This window comes from Mesoplodon densirostris, chromosome 9 (assembly GCF_025265405.1).
Source record: "Mesoplodon densirostris isolate mMesDen1 chromosome 9, mMesDen1 primary haplotype, whole genome shotgun sequence".
Classification (NCBI taxonomy): Eukaryota; Metazoa; Chordata; class Mammalia; order Artiodactyla; family Ziphiidae; genus Mesoplodon; species Mesoplodon densirostris.
This window is the reverse complement of record NC_082669.1, coordinates 105,434,431-105,455,014: the sequence shown is the minus strand read 5'-3', so window position 1 is coordinate 105,455,014 and position 20,584 is coordinate 105,434,431. Positions and strand designations below refer to the sequence as shown.

Genomic DNA, 20,584 nt, shown 5'->3' with positions numbered 1-20,584 from the left:
TGCCTGCTAGCATAAAGTAATATAAACATGTCTAATAATTTTTAATGATGTGGTTAATTAGCCTTATTAGTTCGTAGAACAAATGTTTTAATTAGCACCCTCCACATTAGCACCTTCCACATAGCACTGAGATCTGTCTATCTGTACCGGGATGAGCAGAACGGCTCTCCTGGAGCTTACCCTCATGCTGTCCACCTGATACACCTCACTTCTTTTTAAGCTATAAGCAGCTTCCTACATCCAAAGACAGTTTTTCTGGCCTCTTAATTCCCATTTCTCCAGACTAAACAATCAGGATCATCTCTCTCCTTTTCCCTTGTACTTCCACCATCTGCAAACTAAGAAATGTACAATCATTTACTTTCCAAGCTAAAGAAAAAAGCTCTTCGATAACAACCAGCATTAATTTCAGTAACTTCTGGTGTTTTAAGGAATGGCCAAGTAACTCTTCTCTCTTAATTTAAGGCAAGAAATTTATTGAATTATGCTTTTTTATGGGGAATAGAAATATGATTGGGAATGGCAGAGATATAAATACATGATTAGAGAATATTCTATTGCTTTTAAAAAACTAATTTTGCTTCTCTAAATTATTTGCTATAAAAAGCTTCAGGCTAGGATGATGGATAATTAAAAACTTGGAAAAGAAATGAATCCACTTAAATGTATTTCCCAAACTTAGTATCTTTAGATTAAATAACCATACACAGATTTTCAAAATTTGCCCAAGGAACGAATAATAATATTGGATGCCAGTTTATTAAGTAAAATTGGGTATACAGACTATAATAAGTTCAAAGATAATATCAACTGTTTAATATTAAAAGAGGAGTTGTTACAGAGACTGCTAATTACCCTCCAATACTTATTTTCCCTCTCTTGCATATAGATATTTAACTGGGCACTCAGTTATCCAATCTCCCTTGTTTGACCATCTGAGTTCCAGCCAATGCAGTGTTTCATACATAATATGAGACTTGAGGGAGTGGTTCTGAAGGAAGGGGGCAGGCCCTCCCATTCTCTTCTCTTTGCTTCTGCTTGGAATTTGGATATATTTAACGTCTGGAGCTTAAACTGACAGCTTGGAACCACAAGGCTAATACTAAATGTTGAGAATGGTAAAGCTGAAAGATGGAAGAAGCTTGACTTTCTGACTCCATGACTCCAGAGTTTACCTTCTATCTATCTTCTTTTATGGAAGAAAGAAAGAAATCTCTACCCTGTTAACTGCAGTCTCTGTCACTCAGAGCAGAACCTAATCCAAACGAATACTGTTATTTGGTATTATATTTAAAAATAAGATGTTATGTGTGACAAAACCTAAGTTCATGGAATTGCCTGCTATAAGCACTGGGCCCTGAAGCCTGGGATATTACAGGCTTGGCAAGCTGGAGCCTTTATTATTTGTGGCAAAATACTTGGTTATATTGTCAACTGCTGTTCCTTGGAAGGCAAAGCAGGTGCCAACTGAGACTTTTAATATTAGGAGCAAAGTTAGGAAAACATTAAATGCTGATGTGCATTGGCTCCTTCTTGCTATGTTCAGCGGTCTTCGAGAGATGAACTCAGTCTAGGACTAGCCAGTCAGCAGCCTGAGATAAAAGGAAAACCACTTTGAAATGGAAGATGGAAGGCTCTCTGCTTCTGCTGGCAATCTAAAATGATGGAGAATCCTCAATTTACAAGCTTTAAAAAGTTAAAAAACAACAACAACAACAAAAAAAAACAAGAAAGCCCTCCACACACATACAAAAACTGTATCCTAAACTAAGGTACAGTAATTATAAGCCATAGCTGCCAAGCGGTAGCCTTAGAAGGAAGTAAAGCTGTAGCCCAAGATGCCTTTTATCACCTTCAGGTAAGAGTAAGGATGGGGAAAAATAAACTATGAGAAATAGGCATCTTATTGATTAGGACTTGTTACATTAGGATTTAATTCATATCTGATGCAAATATATAATCATCAGCAGAACTCTGTTACTATAGATAATAAATAAATAAAATTAAATAAATAAATGAAAGGAACAAATAATTATAACAACAAAAAGAGCCATCTACCAGAAAGTGGGAAACAGTCCTATGGCAATAATATTTAGGATATTATCATAAAGGGTTATTCTTCCTCAAGGCCATGAGGTTGAAAGGGGGCATAAGTTGAAAGGAGGAAGGAGAAGGAAAGGATGGATCAGCATGTTCTATTGGAGAGAGATCAGAGTGACTCACCTCCACTGAGAATTAGCAGAACACCGAGGTAAGAAATAAAAGAACAGAGTCACCAAGCTTAAAACTACATCAAGGGACTTCCCTGGTGGCGCAGTGGTTAAGAATCTGCTTGCCAATGCAGGGGACATGAGTTCGATCCCTGGTCTGGGAAGATCCCACATGTCGCGGAGCAAATAAGCCCATGTGCCACAACTACTGAGCCTGCGCTCTAGAGCCCACGAGCCACAACTACTGAGCCCGCATGCCACAACTACTGAAGCCCGCACTCCTAGAGCCCGTGCTCCACAACAAGAGAAGCCACTGCAATGAGAAGCCTAAGCACCGCACTGAAGAGTAGCCCCCACTCGCTGCAACTAGGGAAAGCCCACGCACAGCAACAAAGACCCAATGCAGTCAAAAATAAATAAATAAATAAATAGTTTTACAAAAAAAAAAAACCCACTACATCAAGAACAGATATTTCGATTTGGTTACTTGCACATAGAACCGTCTTAAAGAAAATAGATTACAAAACTACAGTGTTTTTGAGGGAATGAATTTTCAGCAACTAAAAAAAAGTCCCTTAAAATCATTTCTTCTATTTGTTTGGCCATAGAAAATTAGGAATGTAAACAGAAATACCAACTTTATTAGAAAACAAAACAAAACTTATTTTCTGGTTTATAAAGAGGTTTTACGAGAGAACGTCCTAAAACTATCTTTGTTTTCATTTATTTGTGTCATTATTCAATAATTTGTGGTGGCCAAGGAGGGATGCTGGTTGTATCTCCCTTCCTGTTTGAGGAGCACAGTTGGTTGGTCTAATTAGGGTCCACAGATGTCCTCCCGCTGAGCCCATGCTCCCTGAGGCTGCCTCAGTTAATTACTAAACATGGCAAGAGCACCCAAGTCAGGCCCTTTCCATCTATCATGGGACTCTAACAGGCTATTTTTATGAGGATTGTGGCTGACACTGTCTCCGTGCTTTGCTACAACCTGGGGTTCTTCCTACACAATCCTCCTTCCTTCCATCACTCCTTCCTCAGGTGTCAGACTTCCTCCTCCTCTTTTACCCCTTTATCCTTCAGAGACATTTTGCCCAGTAAATCTTTCAGTGTCTAAATCTGCCTTAACATCTGTTTCTTGGAGTACCTGAACTGACACATTACTCATGAAAAAAAAGGTATAAAAATTTTTTTTGGTAAAGCACTGTAAAATCAACTGGATAGGGTGATCTGTAGAAATGTTTATGTTCTCCAAATAATAACCTGACACACATATTACATATTTACATGAGATATGCAAGTCATCGCAGTTTTAAAATCTGGCCAATTTTTTTTAACTTAAGAGCATTTTAGATATGGAAATTATTTTCTAAAAGATACATACAAAAAATCATATTCAATCTACATATTTATAGTTACCTATATTTCTACAGTCAGAACATTATGTTCTTTTAATCTAGTGATTTTAAAATAACAAAATTAATATAAGGAGGAAAAAAACCACAAAATAACAGTGATAAATAGCCACAGGGTTAAGACAATTCCTATAAGTCAAAGAGTTTTTATAATTTCATGATTTTTTCCTTTGAAAAACTACTTATAATTTGCTCTTAAATCTGAATATTCCCAGTGCACGCCAGTCTTAAGAGCCAGAAAAAAGCAAAGGCATGTAGAATATCACAATAATTCTAATGATAATTAGCTCAAATCATAGCTCTAATCAAATTTTACTTCTAGGAGGTATAAAAAGGTCTTTGGAATTGGGCGCTATGTAATGAATACTTTCCTATCTCCAACAGAGAAAGAGTTTCTGAAGAGGTTAATATATTCAATTTCACTGTGCAATTCCCTTCCTCCTCTGTGCCCTTTTCTTTTATGCATGTAGTTGGAAAACAAAGTAAAACAACCAAAAGTTCCTTGGGAATTGGATTGAAAAAGAAATGTGTCTCTTCTTGTTAATGTTCTCATAATGTTAAGAAATGGCTTAAAAATGTATTTTTTAAAGCGGGGAACGAATATGCTTAGAATAGCAAATATCGATCTAAATATTTTTATGGCAAGTGGTTGTTTTAAACAACCAATTTCTTTTTAAGAAATTAATAATTGAGAAAGTTTCTAGGTTAATTCACTACAGTTAAGGAAAGACTAACTCTCTGAAGCTGAATAAGAGAAAAACAATCACATGTAACAATGAACCAGGGTGAAATAGTAAAAGCACAAAGGAAAAATATATAAATAAAAAATTAGTGAATGGGTTTGGAAACAATAAAAGAAAACTTAATTCCAATTATTATATAAATTTAGCCAATCCAAATCAAAATAATTTTTAACAACTTACAGGAATCCCTAAGGTTCTAAGATGTGATTTCCTCATTTCTTGTTTTGCTATTTAATAAATTGTTAGTCGGTTGGTCAGAAAAACTTGACTCTTGCCATAGTATTTTAAAGGGAGGTATATTACATAAAAGTAAAATGGGCATCCAAGTATTTCAATATTAATAAGTGATGTTCAACGCTATATAAATGTAGATGATGGTGAACTTTCATTTTAGTTTTTAAAAGGCAATAAATAATTTATCCCCTGATCCCTTCTAACCTCAGTATAGTTGGGCCATGGGTGGAAGAAAGACCAAGAGGAAAAGATGATGACTAGTCCATGCTTTCAAGTTGGAAGTATATCCACTAGACTAATATTTTTAAAGACCATTTATTTTATAGCAGTTGTTTATCTTTGAGTCGAAGTTCTCTACTTGCCTATTTCTGAGTGGCACTGCAGTCCCCAAATCAGCGACTGACTGGAACTTTAGTTTACCAGAGCTGGTTTTAAATCAGTAGAATCTTGACCCTTGTTATACCCCATGTATGATGCAGCAAAAAGAGCATCTGGGCAAGACTTGAAAGATTTGAGAACTAATTCAGAACCCATCAAGGAGAGAGAGGGTGCAGGGAACTGTGAACGTGTGTGTGTGTGTGTGTGTGTGTGTGTGTGGTGCGTGTGTGTGTGTGTGTGTGTGTGTTGGGGGGTTAGGGGGTTGGTTCATGGTCTTGTTAATTTGGGAGGAGGAATGACAGGTTACTCCATGGATAGCAATACCTTCAGCAGTTCCTGATGCACAGGTCAGAAGTAGTCTTTAGGGAAACACTGCCAGACGGACCTCAAAATGCAGAAGGAGACACAGAAAGTGTGGCGTAGAGGGTCAGCGCAAGGCTTTTTGTCAGGCTGACTGCTGTCACCTCGACTCCTTTTTGTGTATTACGGCCCATATCCCACCTGTCAGCAAGTCCTGTAGGCTTGACTTCCAAAAATGTATTCAGAATTGACCATTTCCCACTCCTCCACTAGTCTATCTTCCTTTATCTGGGTTATTACAATCGTCTCCACTATTGTAACTATACTGCTCCCTCATCTGACCATAGTCTTTTCTCAGAGCAGCAGCCTTAGACATCGTTTTAAAATATAAATTAGACTATGCCATTCACCTGGTTCAAACTTCAAATGGCCACCCACCTCACTCAGAGTAAAAGACCCTTCACAATCCAGCCTCTGAAGCCTCGCATTCCTGAAGCTGTGTGGCCTCCTGTCCTCAAGGCCTCCATGTGCTCACACCTGTGCACTATTTGTACTTCCTTTTCTCTCTACCAGAGATGCTCTTCTCCGTGTCTCTTCTTGATGTGTTTGCTCACATCGTTGAGCTTTTTGCTCAATCCTTGAGCTTTTTGTTCAAGTGCCATCTTCTCACTGAGGCTTCATCTGTCAAACTGTTTTAAATGGTCATCTTCAACATCCCCCTTCCCCCAGACCTTCCTATCCCCTTCTCTGATTTATTTTCTCCAAAAATAGTCATTTCACCAATTTGTTATCTCGACTGGAATGACAGCAAGTATTTTTTTCTGACTTGTTCAATGCTCTAGCATGAATAATAATGCCAGGTTTTAGTAAATATTTAGTAAATAAAATGATTTGAATCCTGGCCCTACTCCTCATTAGTCATACAGATAGTATGTAAACCTACATAAGAGTGCATCGGATCTAATGCAAAATCATGTTATTGTCAAGACCCTGAGAAGTTATTCCTGACAAATAGGATAATATGGAATACCAGTGGCTGTTCTCTGCCAGCACAGTCAGTATCCCTTACCTAAAGCTCTCTAGGGGGAGAAGAGTGTGGCAGAAGCTGGCCACCTATGTGGGGATGAGAAGTCCTCTAGCCCCTTTTGCATGTAACCATTAAATGTAACCATAGGGACTGCTGATTAATTTAGTCAATTACTAAATATAGAACTACTATGCATCAGGCACTTTTCCCCAACACTTAATATAGCAGAAAATGTAAACAACTAATATCCTTGTCGTATGAGTGCTTACATTCTAGTGGAGATTCCAATAATAAGCAGTCAATATAGCACATAATGAAGGATGTAGAATGTTAGAAAGTAATTAAGTGCTGTGGTAGGGGAGGGAAGAAAGTAGAGTGGGACAAAAGGGATCAGGGATGCTGGAGGCGGGGCGGGGGTCAGGATGTGCTAGAGCAGGAAGGAGAGGGCCTGGTCGTCCTCTTGGAGGAGGTGAGACTTGGGCAAAGTCTCTAAGGAGGAGAGTAAACCACAGAAGAGTCAAAAAACAAAACAAAAAAAATAAGGGTCTAGGAAAAAAAGAAAACATTATAGGGACAATAGAAACCAGACCAGTGGTTGCCTGGGACAGGGCAGGAATGAGAATTGACTGCAGGGGGCAGAAGGGAAATTTGGGGGACCGGGGAAATGATCTAAAAGCTGGACTGTGGTGATGGCTACACTACTGTATAAATTCACTAAACTCACTGATTTATATACTTGAAATATACACTTGAAATAGGTGGATTTTAGCATATGTAAATTTTATCTTAGTAAAAGCAATGAAAAGAGAGAGAGGGATTAAGAGAGGTAACATTAGAAACATAAAATTAAACAAAATAGAAGAACATGCCTGTAGAAGGCTTGGATATCATAATTAGAAAACTGTAAAAGCAGTTTCTGGTACTCCTTTATCTGTACATTAAACCAGACAACCTGATTAAATTTTTATTTGATGTTTCAAATCCAGAATCCAGGATATATAAAAGTACTCTGTGATGGTGAGTTTTACATGTCAACTTGGATAGGCTCTAATACACAGTTATTCAATCCAACACTCATCTAGGTGCTGCTGTGAAGGTGTTTTGTGGATGTGGTGAACATCCACATTCAACTGACTTTAAGTAAAAGAGATAAGCCTTGACAATGTAGCCCTCATCCAACCAGCTGAAAGGTCTTAAGAGCAAAACAGACATTTCCCCAGATGGAGCTTAGAGTAGGTATACATTAATAAGAGAATCATACAAACAATGTAAAATGATAACTTTATAAAGGTGAGACATATGGGGGGATGAGAGCAAAAACTGTAAATTCTATGAGGGTATAGATCCTGTTTCCTGTTTGGTTGCGGTGTATCACCAGCACCAAGCATAACCCCTGAGTTATATGAAGGGCTCCATAGTCTCTTTGGATATGAATGAATAAATGCAGATCTCAGTTCTGTAATAGAAAGATAAATGCATGTTTGAAAAGAAAGTCCTAAAGGTAACCAAGCATTTAGAGAAATAGGCCCACAAAAAGATTAAAAGATTTACTATTATTTCAACCAGTTAAGAGAAAATTGAACATTGATCTAATAACAGAGTTGAAGGATTTCAATTTCCAAAGTAATATCACATTTGTTTTCTTTGAAGGCATTTCTTGTGAGAACACTTAATGTGCAAAACAGAACATGTACCCAGCATTTATATGTTAAGTGTAGGAATGATCTTACTGTCAGTAAGGGACTGGACACATAGCCATTGGTGTCAAGTATGTTCTCCTGAACTTTTCTGGTTATTTTAATATGAACAACTCTCTGGGAACACTTCATTATATCTTTATGACTCTGAGCCTATGTTCTACTACTCAGTAGATGCACATTATGCAAAATTCCAAGACCAGTATAGCATGCCATTAGGATGACAATTTATTCTTAAACATAATGTGATTTCAGAAAAGCCACTTAAACTCTACTGAGGGAAGAGAACAATTCCCAGATTTCATCTTCTTTTCATGGCACTCTTTTGTATGTGTGTGATTGTTTTATTTCCAGCATTATTATTATCTACAGCCAAAGTCTTTACTATTTTCATTTCTTTGGTAGTGATAGGTCCCACCACACTACAAATCAAGGTCAAATTCAAAATTCCTGTTTCTGAAAATTTCCAGGTCAGCTAAGCAATGTGGATAGACTTCCCCCCCACCTTGTCTTTATGTATGATCCTGCCCCTAGAGTTTGCTAACTCCAAGTCTGTGATAGTTAATTTTATGTGTCAACTTGAGCAGGCTAAAGGATGCTCAGATAACTGGTAAAACATTATTTCTGGGTGGGTCTGTGAGGGTGTCTCCGAAAGAGATTAGCACTGGAATCAGTAGACTAAGTAAAGAAGATGGCTCTCATCAAAATGGGTGGGCATCATCGAATCTGTTGAGGGCCCAACAGAACAAAAAGGCAGAGGAAGGGCAAATTCCATCTCTCTTTTTTTATTTTTTTATTTTTTTTATTTTTTTTATTTTTTTTTTTCTTTTTGCGGTGTGTGGGCCTCTCACTGTTGTGGCCTCTCCCGTTGTGGAGCACAGGCTCCGGATGCGCAGGCCCAGCGGCCATGGCTCACGGGCCCAGCCGCTCCGCGGCATATGGGATCCTCCCAGACCGGGGCACGAACCCGTATCCCCTGCATCGGCAGGCGGACTCTTAACCACTTGCGCCACCAGGGAGGCCCCCATCTCTCTTTTTGATCTGGGATGTCTATCTTCTCCTGCCCTTGGACACTGGAGCTCCCAGATTTTCAGCCTTTGGACTTTGGGACTTATAAGAGGAGCCTTTGAGACTAGGAGTTAAACCACTGGCTCCCCTGGGTCTCAGGCCTTTGGACTCTAACTGAATTGCACCACTGTCTTCCTGGTTCTCTAGCTTGCAGACAGCAGATTGTGGGACTTCTGGGCTCCATAACCCTGTGTGTGTGTGTGTGTGTGTGTGTGTGTGTGTGTACACACACACACACACACACACACATATATGAATCCTGACTGATACAAAGTCTAAGCTGCATGCTTTTTTTTCTCACTCCAATTGTTAGTTTCTTACACATGGGATACATTTTCAAAACAATGATTCCTGGGCTTCTCTGGTGGCGCAGTGGTTAAGAATCCGCCTTCCAATGCAGGGGACACGGGTTCGAGCCCTGGTCTGGGAAGATCCCACATGCTGCGGAGCAGCTAAGCCCGTGGGCCACAACTACTCAGCCTGTGAGCCACAACTACTGAGCTCGTGTGCCACAACTACTGAAGCCCGCGTACCACAGCAAGAGAAGCCACTGCAATGAGAAGCCCGAGAATCTCAATGGAGACCCAGTGCAGCCGAAAATAAATAAAATTAAAAAAAAAAAAAACCAATGATTCCTTTACTCATTTGTACTTTTGTATTGTTTTGTTTACACAAAGCTTTCTAACATATCAGAGATGATTTCTCACCATAACCAAGTGTGGTCATGGAATTTTCTCAAAAATATTTTTTATTGATTTCCTTAAAATTCTATACTCAGTCCTATTTAGAAGTCAGAAAGTAATGTTCAGAAATTTGGCCAGCAGTGCTGTTTTTATCCAGTGTGCACAGTAGTTTAATTTTTGTTGTTGCTGTTTGATTGTTTGAATGTCTCTACCTTTTAGTTATCCACATTGCCTAAAATTTGTTTGACTTTGAACTCTTATAAAATTCATCTTTGAAAATGGATAATATTAATCCAGAAATATGAATCTCCCTTAAGAAGTATGATAACTTTAATTAAAGGGAGCTATGAAGCAAATCACTTATATCTTATTACGGGCTGACTTGTACCTTCCAAAAAGATATGTTGAAGTCCTAACCCCTAGAATCTGTAAATGTGGCCTTATTTGGAAATAGGGTCCTTGCAGATGTAATCAAGTTAAATGAGGTGATAATCTGATCACCTAATGGATCCCTAATCTGATGACTGGTGTCCTTAAAAGGAAAGGGAAATTTGGACACAGAGAAACAGAGGGAAGAATTCATTTTGAAGATGGAGGCAGAAATTGGAGCAATGTTTCCACAAGCCAAGGAAAACCAAGGATTGCTTGCAACCATCAGAAGGTAGGAGAATCCAGAAAATACTCTTCTTTGTAGACTTTAGAGGGATCAGGGCCCTAGTGAACCTTGGGCCCTGCTGAACCTTGGTTTCAGACTTCTAGCCTCCAGAACTGTGAGGGAATAAATTTCTGTTGTTTTAAGCCACCCAGTTTGTAGTTTGTTGCAGCAGCCCTGGAAACCTAATACAAAGAAGTTTGTTTAAGATTCACTTTTCAGACCACTGAGAAGACAATCATCTGATGTACCATATCATTTGATAAAACATTTATCACTCCATTTCTTGTGGAAAGCAACAAAAAGGAGCTAGAAAACAAATCTCCAAACAACAGACTTTCAGTAGGTGCAACAACAGGCCAGTTGGCCCTTCAGAGGAAGGAAGACTGGACCATAAACAGAGTGCTGCAAGGCCCTGCACATATTCTGGTGACAGACGGGTCAACCCAGGTATTCCTGAGAAACTATCTGGGAGACCTTTCATGACTAAGTTGTGGTGTGTTTTAGATCACTAAGGAAAGATTTAGGCACTCACAGCTGGTGGCATTTTCCCTTAAACAGCCAGGGAGCACCAGCACTGGTAACAAGTCTCTAACTGCTTCAATGAGAACTACTTTACACAGATACATATTTGAGACAGGCTAGGACCTGGGACCTGGGACACTTTGCTGCAGTACTTGCACCTGGACAAAGGTCTTCTTGAGCAACAAAACACAAAGAAAATATAAGGAACTAAAAATAATTGTGTGCATGTGCAACTGGGGCAAGTTATCAACAACAAAATACAGAAAAGATCACAATAAAACCCCAACTGCCACTTGTGCAGAGCCAGCAGCAAAGGCAGGGGGTCGGGAGCAAAAGCAGGGCACTGCCCATGCCCCCCACCCTGCCCCGCACTCACCACCACCTAAGGGGTGGGCAGACCACCTAAGCCACACCTCCAGCCCGACCCCTGGACACACCCCTCCCCTCACCCCATATGAGGAACCAGCTCGCCCCACCTCGGGAGCAAGCAAGGGAACCTGTTTTTTGTTCTCGCTCCCCCACTGTTGCAGCAGGGGCCCCAGTAAAGCCTTGTTTGAATTTCTTGTCTGGTCTCTGATCAATTTCTATTGATTAAGGAGTCCAAAAACCCTGGTCAGTAACATATTTACATATCAATCTAATAACTATTTAAAATTCATGCTCTATTTCAATGAGGAGTAAAAGGCTATATACCGGTGAGCCTAGATTTGTAACTGGGAAGGGATGTGCCCTTTTATTAAACTTTATTAATTCCGTTCCTATCAGACTCTGGCCAGTTCCCAACGCCCCCCATCTCTCTGGTCACCTCCACCTAATCTGGCACTTTCTTGGGAGCTGACACCCCCAATGTGTTCCTTAGAACTCCGCTTCCAACAAGACTGGATCTCTCTTACCCCTCCTTTTCAGTCCACAGCTCCTTTTCCTTTTAAATTAAAACAAATAATCAAAATACCAAACCTAAAGAAATTTTTAAGTTTAAAAATCTTTCTACCGTCTCATGATCATGGGCCCTGGCCTGTATCAGAAATCAGAAAGCCAATTCCCCGGTAAGCAGTCAATAATGAATTGAATTATTTTCTTTAGAATTCTTTTGATTATTAAAATTAATGAAGTGTTATCAAAAGGAATTCAAGTTGGGAGATAGAGGAATAAGGTAAAGCAGCTAAAATAACTTTTCTTGAGGACACATTCCCAAATGAATCATCTTTCTTTTTCTGTTTATTCCCAAGAAAAAACAAGGCAAGATAATTCTTAGAGCGTAAATGTCTGATTGAGAGTGTTACAGAGGAGAACTAAGAGCTTTCCTGGCATGAGCAGGGCGCAGGCGGGGAGAGAGCAGGCTCCACGCTGGCGGGCACAGCCGTGCCTGTGGTGGCAAAAGCAGCTGTGTGGCCAGGACTTACTTCAAAAGAAGCAAACTGTGGACATGGTTAAGGGCAGAATGCCTTTACGTAAGGCTTTCACCCAGCAGGAAAACAATTTGATTTTTACTGACTAAGGAGGAAGAAATACTTTGAGTAGCTGAACAGTTGGTGAGAGGCCTCAGATGAGCACATGACCTGAAATCTGAAATTTTCCTTGGAAGGGGCTGTCTCAAAGGGAGTTTAAGAAAAGACCCCAGATGAAATGGAAAGGCAATCAGCATTTAGCATGAAACCCTGGGGTCAGACCCTGGGGTTAACAGGTGATGCTGTGTAATGTTCACAGAACAGATCCTATTGCTTTTTAATAGATAAAGAAAGATAAATTATTAAAATGATCTATCAACTAAGAAAAGCCACCGTCCGAAATTCGGTGTGTATGATTCAAAGTTCTTATTTTAGAACAAAGTCAATCCTCCTTTCCACTATACTAATATTTCTTAAGATGTCATCATTATAACATCTACAACTTACTTTAAATTTTTAGCAGACAGTATGAAGTTGTGTGTGTGTGTTTTAAGTTACAGTCCAGAGACGGCTATCATTCTAATCAGGCAGCCACGTGCCAGAGGTAGTCGTGAGCATGCTCTCAGAAACGCTGCAGCCACTCCAGACACAACTACTCCAGGATTTCTGCTATCTATTCCTCTCATCAACTTTCTAAATGTCAAGTTGGGTTTTCTTTGGTAAAAATAGCAGTCTCTTAATTAGCATAAATGGTAGATAAATGTTAGAAAAGAGATCTCAGTGGTGAAATTAAATATATTAAGGTTATGTAGTTTGGCGAAACATCTTTTAGAAACACTCACAGCCTGTGTGAAAATGGTATAAGACTCCAGTGAGGTCTGTGACCTGAAGCCGTGGAGACGGTTCTGGATTCTGGATCAGTGAACCTGTGCCAGCTATTAGCTTAGGAGGCTTTCTGTTGCCTGGCACTGGCTCTGGTTATACCTGAATCCTGCCTCTGAAATACTGCTACAGCTGCCTGAAGAAAACAGTTTCTTCAAGGTAAGGCAAGTCAGAGAGCTAGGACTTCATTGAGCGGACAGAGGAGTTTGTATTAACAGTGTTGTTCCAGCTTGCTAATAAATGTTCATTAAATAAATGTCTATATGTGCCCCAGACCCTGTCTGGGGCTTCCATTCACTGCTCCATGGTGGCAGAGCTGTATGAGAATAGCTGTTTCTTACTTATCTCACTTGTCAGTGGCTAACAGTGTTTTTTAAAAAGAATATAATAGATATGCATGCAAGTTGGCTAAGTCAGATCTACAATTCTGTTCCTCAGATCATTTGTTTCAGAATCCCCTGAAGTTTAGAATTCTTCTATTTCTCAACATCCTGCATTCTAAAGTTTTATGAGTGGGGCCTGAGAATCTGAATTGTAACAAGTTCCCCTAGTGATTCTCATATACTCTGAGGATCCAGCCAATGAAGATATAACCAAAGAAGCATCATGATCATTTTCTGACAGCATTTCCCAATGGCAGACTAAAGACCCAAGAGGGAGGAAATATGACCCTGACCGCAGGGTTTGAAAACCCACATCTGTAAAGTAATAGTAATAGCACACTATAAAGCCCTCATATCTTATAAACTCTATGCCATAAATTTGTGGTTATAGCTTTTTGCCTACCCATCTAGATGGAAATAGATCAACACTTGCCTTAAGCATTCAGCAAGCTCATTCATGGCCAAAGATATTCCACTGCCATTTGGATAAGTAGGGATTATCAATAGCTTTCCAACTGAGTACTGCCATCCATTTTCTGACAGCAATGAAAACTGTTGGCCAAAAGTCCATCTTATTAAATATGTTTTGGGAGAAAAACCAGTTTAGCTACTGGGCTGCTTTTTCTCACATCAATAAGGCCAGTTTATTCACTCTGAAGACATCTTGTCTGACTTCACCCACTCATCAAATATTTATTGAGAGACTTTTAAAAAGCATGTAGCTTTAACTCCCAACAAAGACCATGGAAGATTAAAGAAGCAGAGGTCTAGTTCAGGACTTCTGTCTCTGAGCTGTCACTCATCATATCATGATGCAGAGGGGAGAAACACCCTCATACAGCAGTCGGAGGTTTTGAATTCAGGGGCTGGCTATAGACTCAGCAGCAAGTCAGTACAGCTCTTAGGGCTTCTATTTCTTCTTTTAGAAATTTAGGAATAAAAGGCTTGCCTTGCTTATTTTTCAGAATTTATTAATTCATTTACAAATATTTATTGGTCATCTACTATATTCAGGAATTTTTCTAGGACCTTGGGGGATAAAGCAGGAAACAAGACATACAAGATGTCTGTTGTCAAGTAGGCTTATTCTAATAATTAGAGAAATATATACAAATAGTGATATATAAACATATATTTACATATACAAATAAATAGATATAGGAATATTAATAGGCATATTTGTACACAAGTATATGTACACATACTTTTTAAAGCTTAAACCAAAGCCTTTTCTAAGGATACAATGTATTTTTTTAGATTTCACATTGGGTGATTAGAATGAGAAAGGGAATAAACTAATGAAAGATTATTATTGATCTAAGCAACACACCTAGCATTTTAATAAAAGATATCCCTATGTTTCATTAATGAAGAAAAACATTTTCTGGCAGGATGCATTTCTCAAATTAGAAAACATGCCAGGTGTGTGTTCCAACACTCTTTCACATATAGAAGTAGAATTTATCATTAAAAGAATCTTCCATTCCACTAATCTTTTTATTACTTAAGAATCAAGATATTTGTGATAAGGTGGCTTCATGTAAGGCAACCTGTGTTAGGCAGCCTCTCAGAAGGCCCCAATAACCCCTGATTTCTTGTGTAATCCCCTTGCTTTAAGTGTGGGCTGGATTTAGTGACTTGTTTCTAATAAGTTGTATATAACAGAAGTGATGGGATGTGACTTCCAGTTGTACATAACAGAAGATTGGATTATTAAAAACAAACAACAAGAACAAAACCTTTATGGCTTCTATCTTGTAAATTTTCTCTCCCACTTACTGGCTTTTCCCTCCCCTCCCCTTCTCCCTCCCTACCTCTCCACTTCTCTCCACCCCTCTCTCTCTCTCTCTCTCTCTCCACACACTCACACACACACACACACACACACACACACACACACACACAGCCCCATCATCTATAGAGGAGACCACTAGAAGAAGAGAGGCCCCAAAGGATCAGAGCTGCATAGAGGAGAACCGAGGCACCCCAGCCAATAGCCAGCACAAACGATCAACCAAGTGAGTGCACCGTCTTGGAAGCAAACTCTCTAGCGCAATTAAGGCTTCAAATAACGTAGCCATGGCCAACAGCTTGGGTATAACCCCATGACAGACTCAGGTGGTCAGAATCACCCAGCTAAGTCATTTCTGAATTCCTGGTCTAGAGAAACTGTGAGATAATACATGTTTGTTCTTTTAAGCCACTAAGGTTTGGGGTAATTAGTTACACAGCAAGAGATGACCAATGTATAATCCAAGGACATGATTCTTGAGAATAGTATTATGAGAATGAATGGATTCAGAATCTCATGCTTTATACTTAGAATACTTGAATTGGACTAGAAGAATATGGTGACATCATATTAACACTTTATCATGAAGAAACAATAAATTTGATGCTCCTTTTAGTTCAATGAGGTTACAGAGTTTGTTTGCTTTTTTCCTCTCTGAGATCTACTGAGTCCACTGAATCAATATAAATACTTCATAATCAAACTTTATTGAAACTCCATTTTTAGCAATGTATTAGTTAACCAATTAAAAAAATGGTAGCCTTACCTCCAAAAAAGTACTTCTCGCCAGTTTTAACTTGAAGAGGACTGTTAGTTCGAACTGCTGAGGCTTCATCTCCATCGATAGTGAGAATAACAAAATTCTCCTTAGCTAGGAAACGGACTTCATGCCACTGGCCGTCATTCAACCCAGAACCTGTTAGATACAAGAGAAAAGGCCATTTCTTTTCTTAAGATGATTCAGTTTAAAATAATTTTTAATAACGACAGTCAAGAGCTTTGTAAGTAAAAATTAATATATTTTCATCTAGGAGAATTCAGTGTGGCTACAATTAATATCTCATCTTCTTTAATATTCTAAGTAGTTCTATCCTCCGCCAGACCAAATACGGCATAACATAACCCAATCAAGTAGGGACATAATGTGCCATCGGGGTACATGAGAAAATGGAGTGAATTAAGTTGTTTGGGAGATGATGATGAGCTATTTTAATTTAATAACTTATTTTCTAGTTAGCTTTACTAGACTTCACTCTCAGATGAGAAAAAGGATTTGTAATTTTTTGTGTTTGTTTGTTTTTGTTTTTGTTTTTTGCGGTATGTGGGCCTCTCACCGTTGTGGCCTCTCCCCCTGTGGAGCACAGGCTCCAGACGTGCAGGCCCAGCGGCCATGGCTCACGGGCGCAGCCGGTCCACGGCATGTGGGATCCTCCCAGACCAGGGCACGAACCCGTGTCCCCTGCATCAGCAGGCGGACTCTCAACCACTGCACCACCAGGGAAGCCCTGTAATTTTATCTAATGTCACTCTCTGGTTTTTTTTTTTTTTTTTTTTTGCGGTACGCGGGCTTCTCACTGTTGTGGCCTCTCCCGTTGCGGAGCACAGGCTCCGGACGCGCAGGCTCAGCGGCCATGGCTCATGGGCCCAGCCGCTCCGCGGCATGTGGGATCCTCCCGGACCGGGGCACGAACCCGTGTCCCCTGCATCGGCAGGCGGACTCTCAACCACTGCGCCACCAGGGAAGCCCCTCTGTTTTTAAAAACTATTTTTTGTACTGTCATTGTCTCTCAATAGCCACATCTGGCAAGTATAGCTAATAGAAATGAAGGACTAAAGAATAAATGTGTGAGTATGTGCAGTGAAGGGGAGAAGAATATGCCACCCCAACATATGCCATTTCAGCATACTGATTATTTTGAATTAAAGTTACTTAAGAAACAGCAAGTGCAGTACGGATACTCTGACCCTCCTTTGTCCCTCTGAGAGCAGGAAACAAATCTCTCATGTGAAAGGTACCCTCCCTGTACCAGGAGGGTACAAGGCTTCCTTATCACTAGAGAGAGGGAAGTTAGGGCCAAGAAGGCTGTATAAACAAACCATGTTACTTCTTCGTTAATCTACTACCCCCAACCCCAAACTTTGGGTTACCAAAGTTACCCCAAAACTTCTTTGTCTTGTTAATTCTTTACAAAATTAATATTTTTCTTTGGCTAAAGGTACAAAATCTGCCTACATTGGTCACTTCTTTGAGTCTCATATTTCAGAGAGGTCCCATATGTACAAAATTATATTTGTTTTCCTCCTGTCTGATGTCAATTTAATTCTTAGATTAGCCAAAGAACCTAGAGGGGAAGAAAGGAAAAGTTTTCCTTCCCTACAGCAGTTATCTGTGTTAATTGACCACTGATAGGTATGGGAAATGATACCAGGATTATCTGATCATTTACAAATAAGGTATCTTTATAATGAATTAGGTTATATTTAAACAGATAAACACCAACAGAATAAATCAACAACTCCCTAACAATCACATTCCACTCTTGCCTAGTACAAAGGTCTTCAGAAACAGAAAATTTATTTAGTTATCCATTAGACAGAAAATAACATAAAGTTTCTGTTTAGTTTGTGTTCATTTTTCAAATAATAATTAGAAAATTAAGGAGTAAAGAGAGGAGAACAGCCTTTGAACAAACATATCTTGAAAGAGTTTAAGGAACACTAAGAGAGACAGAAATCTAAGTGAGTCAAAATGACTTTCTTTCACCTTATAAAGGCCTATGCAAAGGGAAACTGTTTTGTTCTAGACTACTCCAGATGGCTTAATCTAGAATCCATAGGTAGAAGTTACTGAAGGTACACTTCAGCCTCACAAAAGAAAGAGAAGCCTAGCATGAAAAGGTATCCAAAAATGGAATGAGAGAAAATCAGTGAAGCACGCATGACGGCTTCCAGGCTTCTGATCAGAGGTCTGCAAACCACAGCTTACAGGCTAAATCCTGCTTGCTGCCATCTGGTTCTGTGCAGCTTGAGAGCTACAAATAAAGCTCACATTTTAAATGGTTGAAAAATAAATAAAAATAATAGCAATATTAAATTACCTGTGAAAATTATAGAAAATTCAAATGTAGTATCCACATAAAATTTACTGGAATACAGTCAAACTCATTTGTTTATACACTGTCTGTTCTACAGAGTCAAAAACGGTTGCTACAGAAACTGTATGGCCCACAAAGCCTATACCATTTACTGTGTCGTCCTTTATAGGAAAAGCATAAACTAATGATTGGTTTACATTATTAAACAGAAACACCATTTTAAAGAAAAAAATTAAGGCTTCCTGGGGCTTGAAGGTAGTCACATATATGTAGTATTAACTAACACTGTACTAGTAAATATCATTACAAATAATCATCCCTCAGGTATCTTTTTTCAGGATTTTCAAATTTTAACTTAGTAACATTTATTGAGCACATTTTATTTCAATGGAGGAAAACAGCTCTAAAGTAATTAATACTAAATAATTTTCAAATTATGAAATGTATAATAATACAAATATATACTTTTTTTGTACTGAAATTACTATGTAAACATACAGTCTTATTCTAAAAGTAAAGTCAGTTAGCTGTTAGACAAGTAGTAGTGTTTACTGACACAATTCCTTCTCCAGTAGTGGGTTCTCCCACAAAACTGATACATGGAAGACTGTACCGTCACCATAACATATTCTGTTAAATTATAAAACTGGGGTTAGTGTTAATTAGCCATAGAAGTGTATGGTTTTGATTCTGGTTGTTATTTTTGTCTTTACAATGTGATGGACCCTGCTTTGAAATGCAGTTTTGGGGCATGGGTCCCAAGGACAGTAATGTTACAAATCTTTAATCCTAAATAGTCACACATTCAGAGGAAGTCACTTATAAGCTGTCTTCAGTGACAGGGCTTTCTGTTCTAACCGGTAGACCAGAAAGCCTTCCTAAAAATTCTAATGAAAACTTCTTCATCATAAAGTTAATTTTTAAAGGGAAAATCACCAGCTTAATTGTTCATGACAAAAAGGTCTATTATTCCATCAGATTAAAATAAAAAGGTTACTTTTTTCAAGAAACTTAATTACTAAAGAAATTGGACCTCATATAAAAGCAGCCTTGTTGATAGCAGCCACTGCTGCATGTGAGCTTAAGGTGTGATTTCTATTCATTTTAATTCCAATTATTATTTTGAACTGTTAATGTTAATCATCAAGAGGGTTTTTTAATAACATCTGGATAAAGAAAAATTTTAAGAAGTGACATATTTTCTTTTGAGAAATTAGGTCATCCTTGCCCCACTGAAGAATGAACTTCATTATATTTGGGGCCCATTCCTATCATAGATTGCTGAGGCATACCTCTTGATGATTAATATTAACAGTTCGAAACAATATTTCACAGAAAAAGATTTTTTTTAATTACTATCCCCAATAAATAGGTGAGAGAACTGAATCTAATAATGTTTAGGCATCCCGTATGTGGTAAATGTCAGAACTGAGAACTGGAACTCAGCTATATCTAGTTCTGGAGGCTGAGTTCTTATAAACAGCAAACAAAGAAAAACCAACAACAATGAAACATGGTATATAGACTCTGTGCATCTGTGATCAGAGTTCTCTTATACCACCCACACACACACACACACCCCACACACACACACACTTCCATCTGCCACCACATCTAGAGGGAGTTTTTGGAGTACCCTTGTCTCATACAGCATCAGGGTTGTAAATAAACTGAGACACCGATCCGGTTTCATCTGCCAACTTTCAGCACTTGCATCATCAGATTTTTGTTGTAATGTTAGGATCCCACTACTACATGTCTTTTAGTATTTTCTTACACTGATGTTTTTCCCCTAAAATTGTAATTTGAATGGAAATTTTATAAGTTTGAGAAGCAAATTCTAGCATTATTTCCCTAAGGCATATTAAAGTAAGCCCAGGAGCATTCATTTAAATCATCTCCATACTTTGTGAAACTCAGCAAAGAGAACTCTGTGTTCACTCCTTTCATTTTATCATGAGTGGATCAATCAATGATCTTGAACATGCTACCTTTTGTCAGTTTGTAGAGTTGAGATCCTAATCTAGGCCTTTTGCACTCAAACAGTAGTTCTTCCCACTCAGAACACAGTCATTAAATTTTATGGTGTGAAAAAAAAAGATGCCATAGTTTTAG

General features: G+C 38.8%; 1 protein-coding gene across 1 annotated transcript in view; it reads right to left on the bottom strand.

The window, feature by feature from the left end:
* The window catches only part of CNTNAP2 (contactin associated protein 2), a 1,481,544-nt gene that overhangs the window by 981,919 nt on the left and 479,041 nt on the right, over window positions 1-20,584 (bottom strand). The window contains exon 11 of the mRNA XM_060107754.1: window positions 16,141-16,290. Coding sequence (XP_059963737.1) covers window positions 16,141-16,290 — 150 coding nt within the window. The remainder of the gene's footprint in view (window positions 1-16,140; window positions 16,291-20,584) is intronic.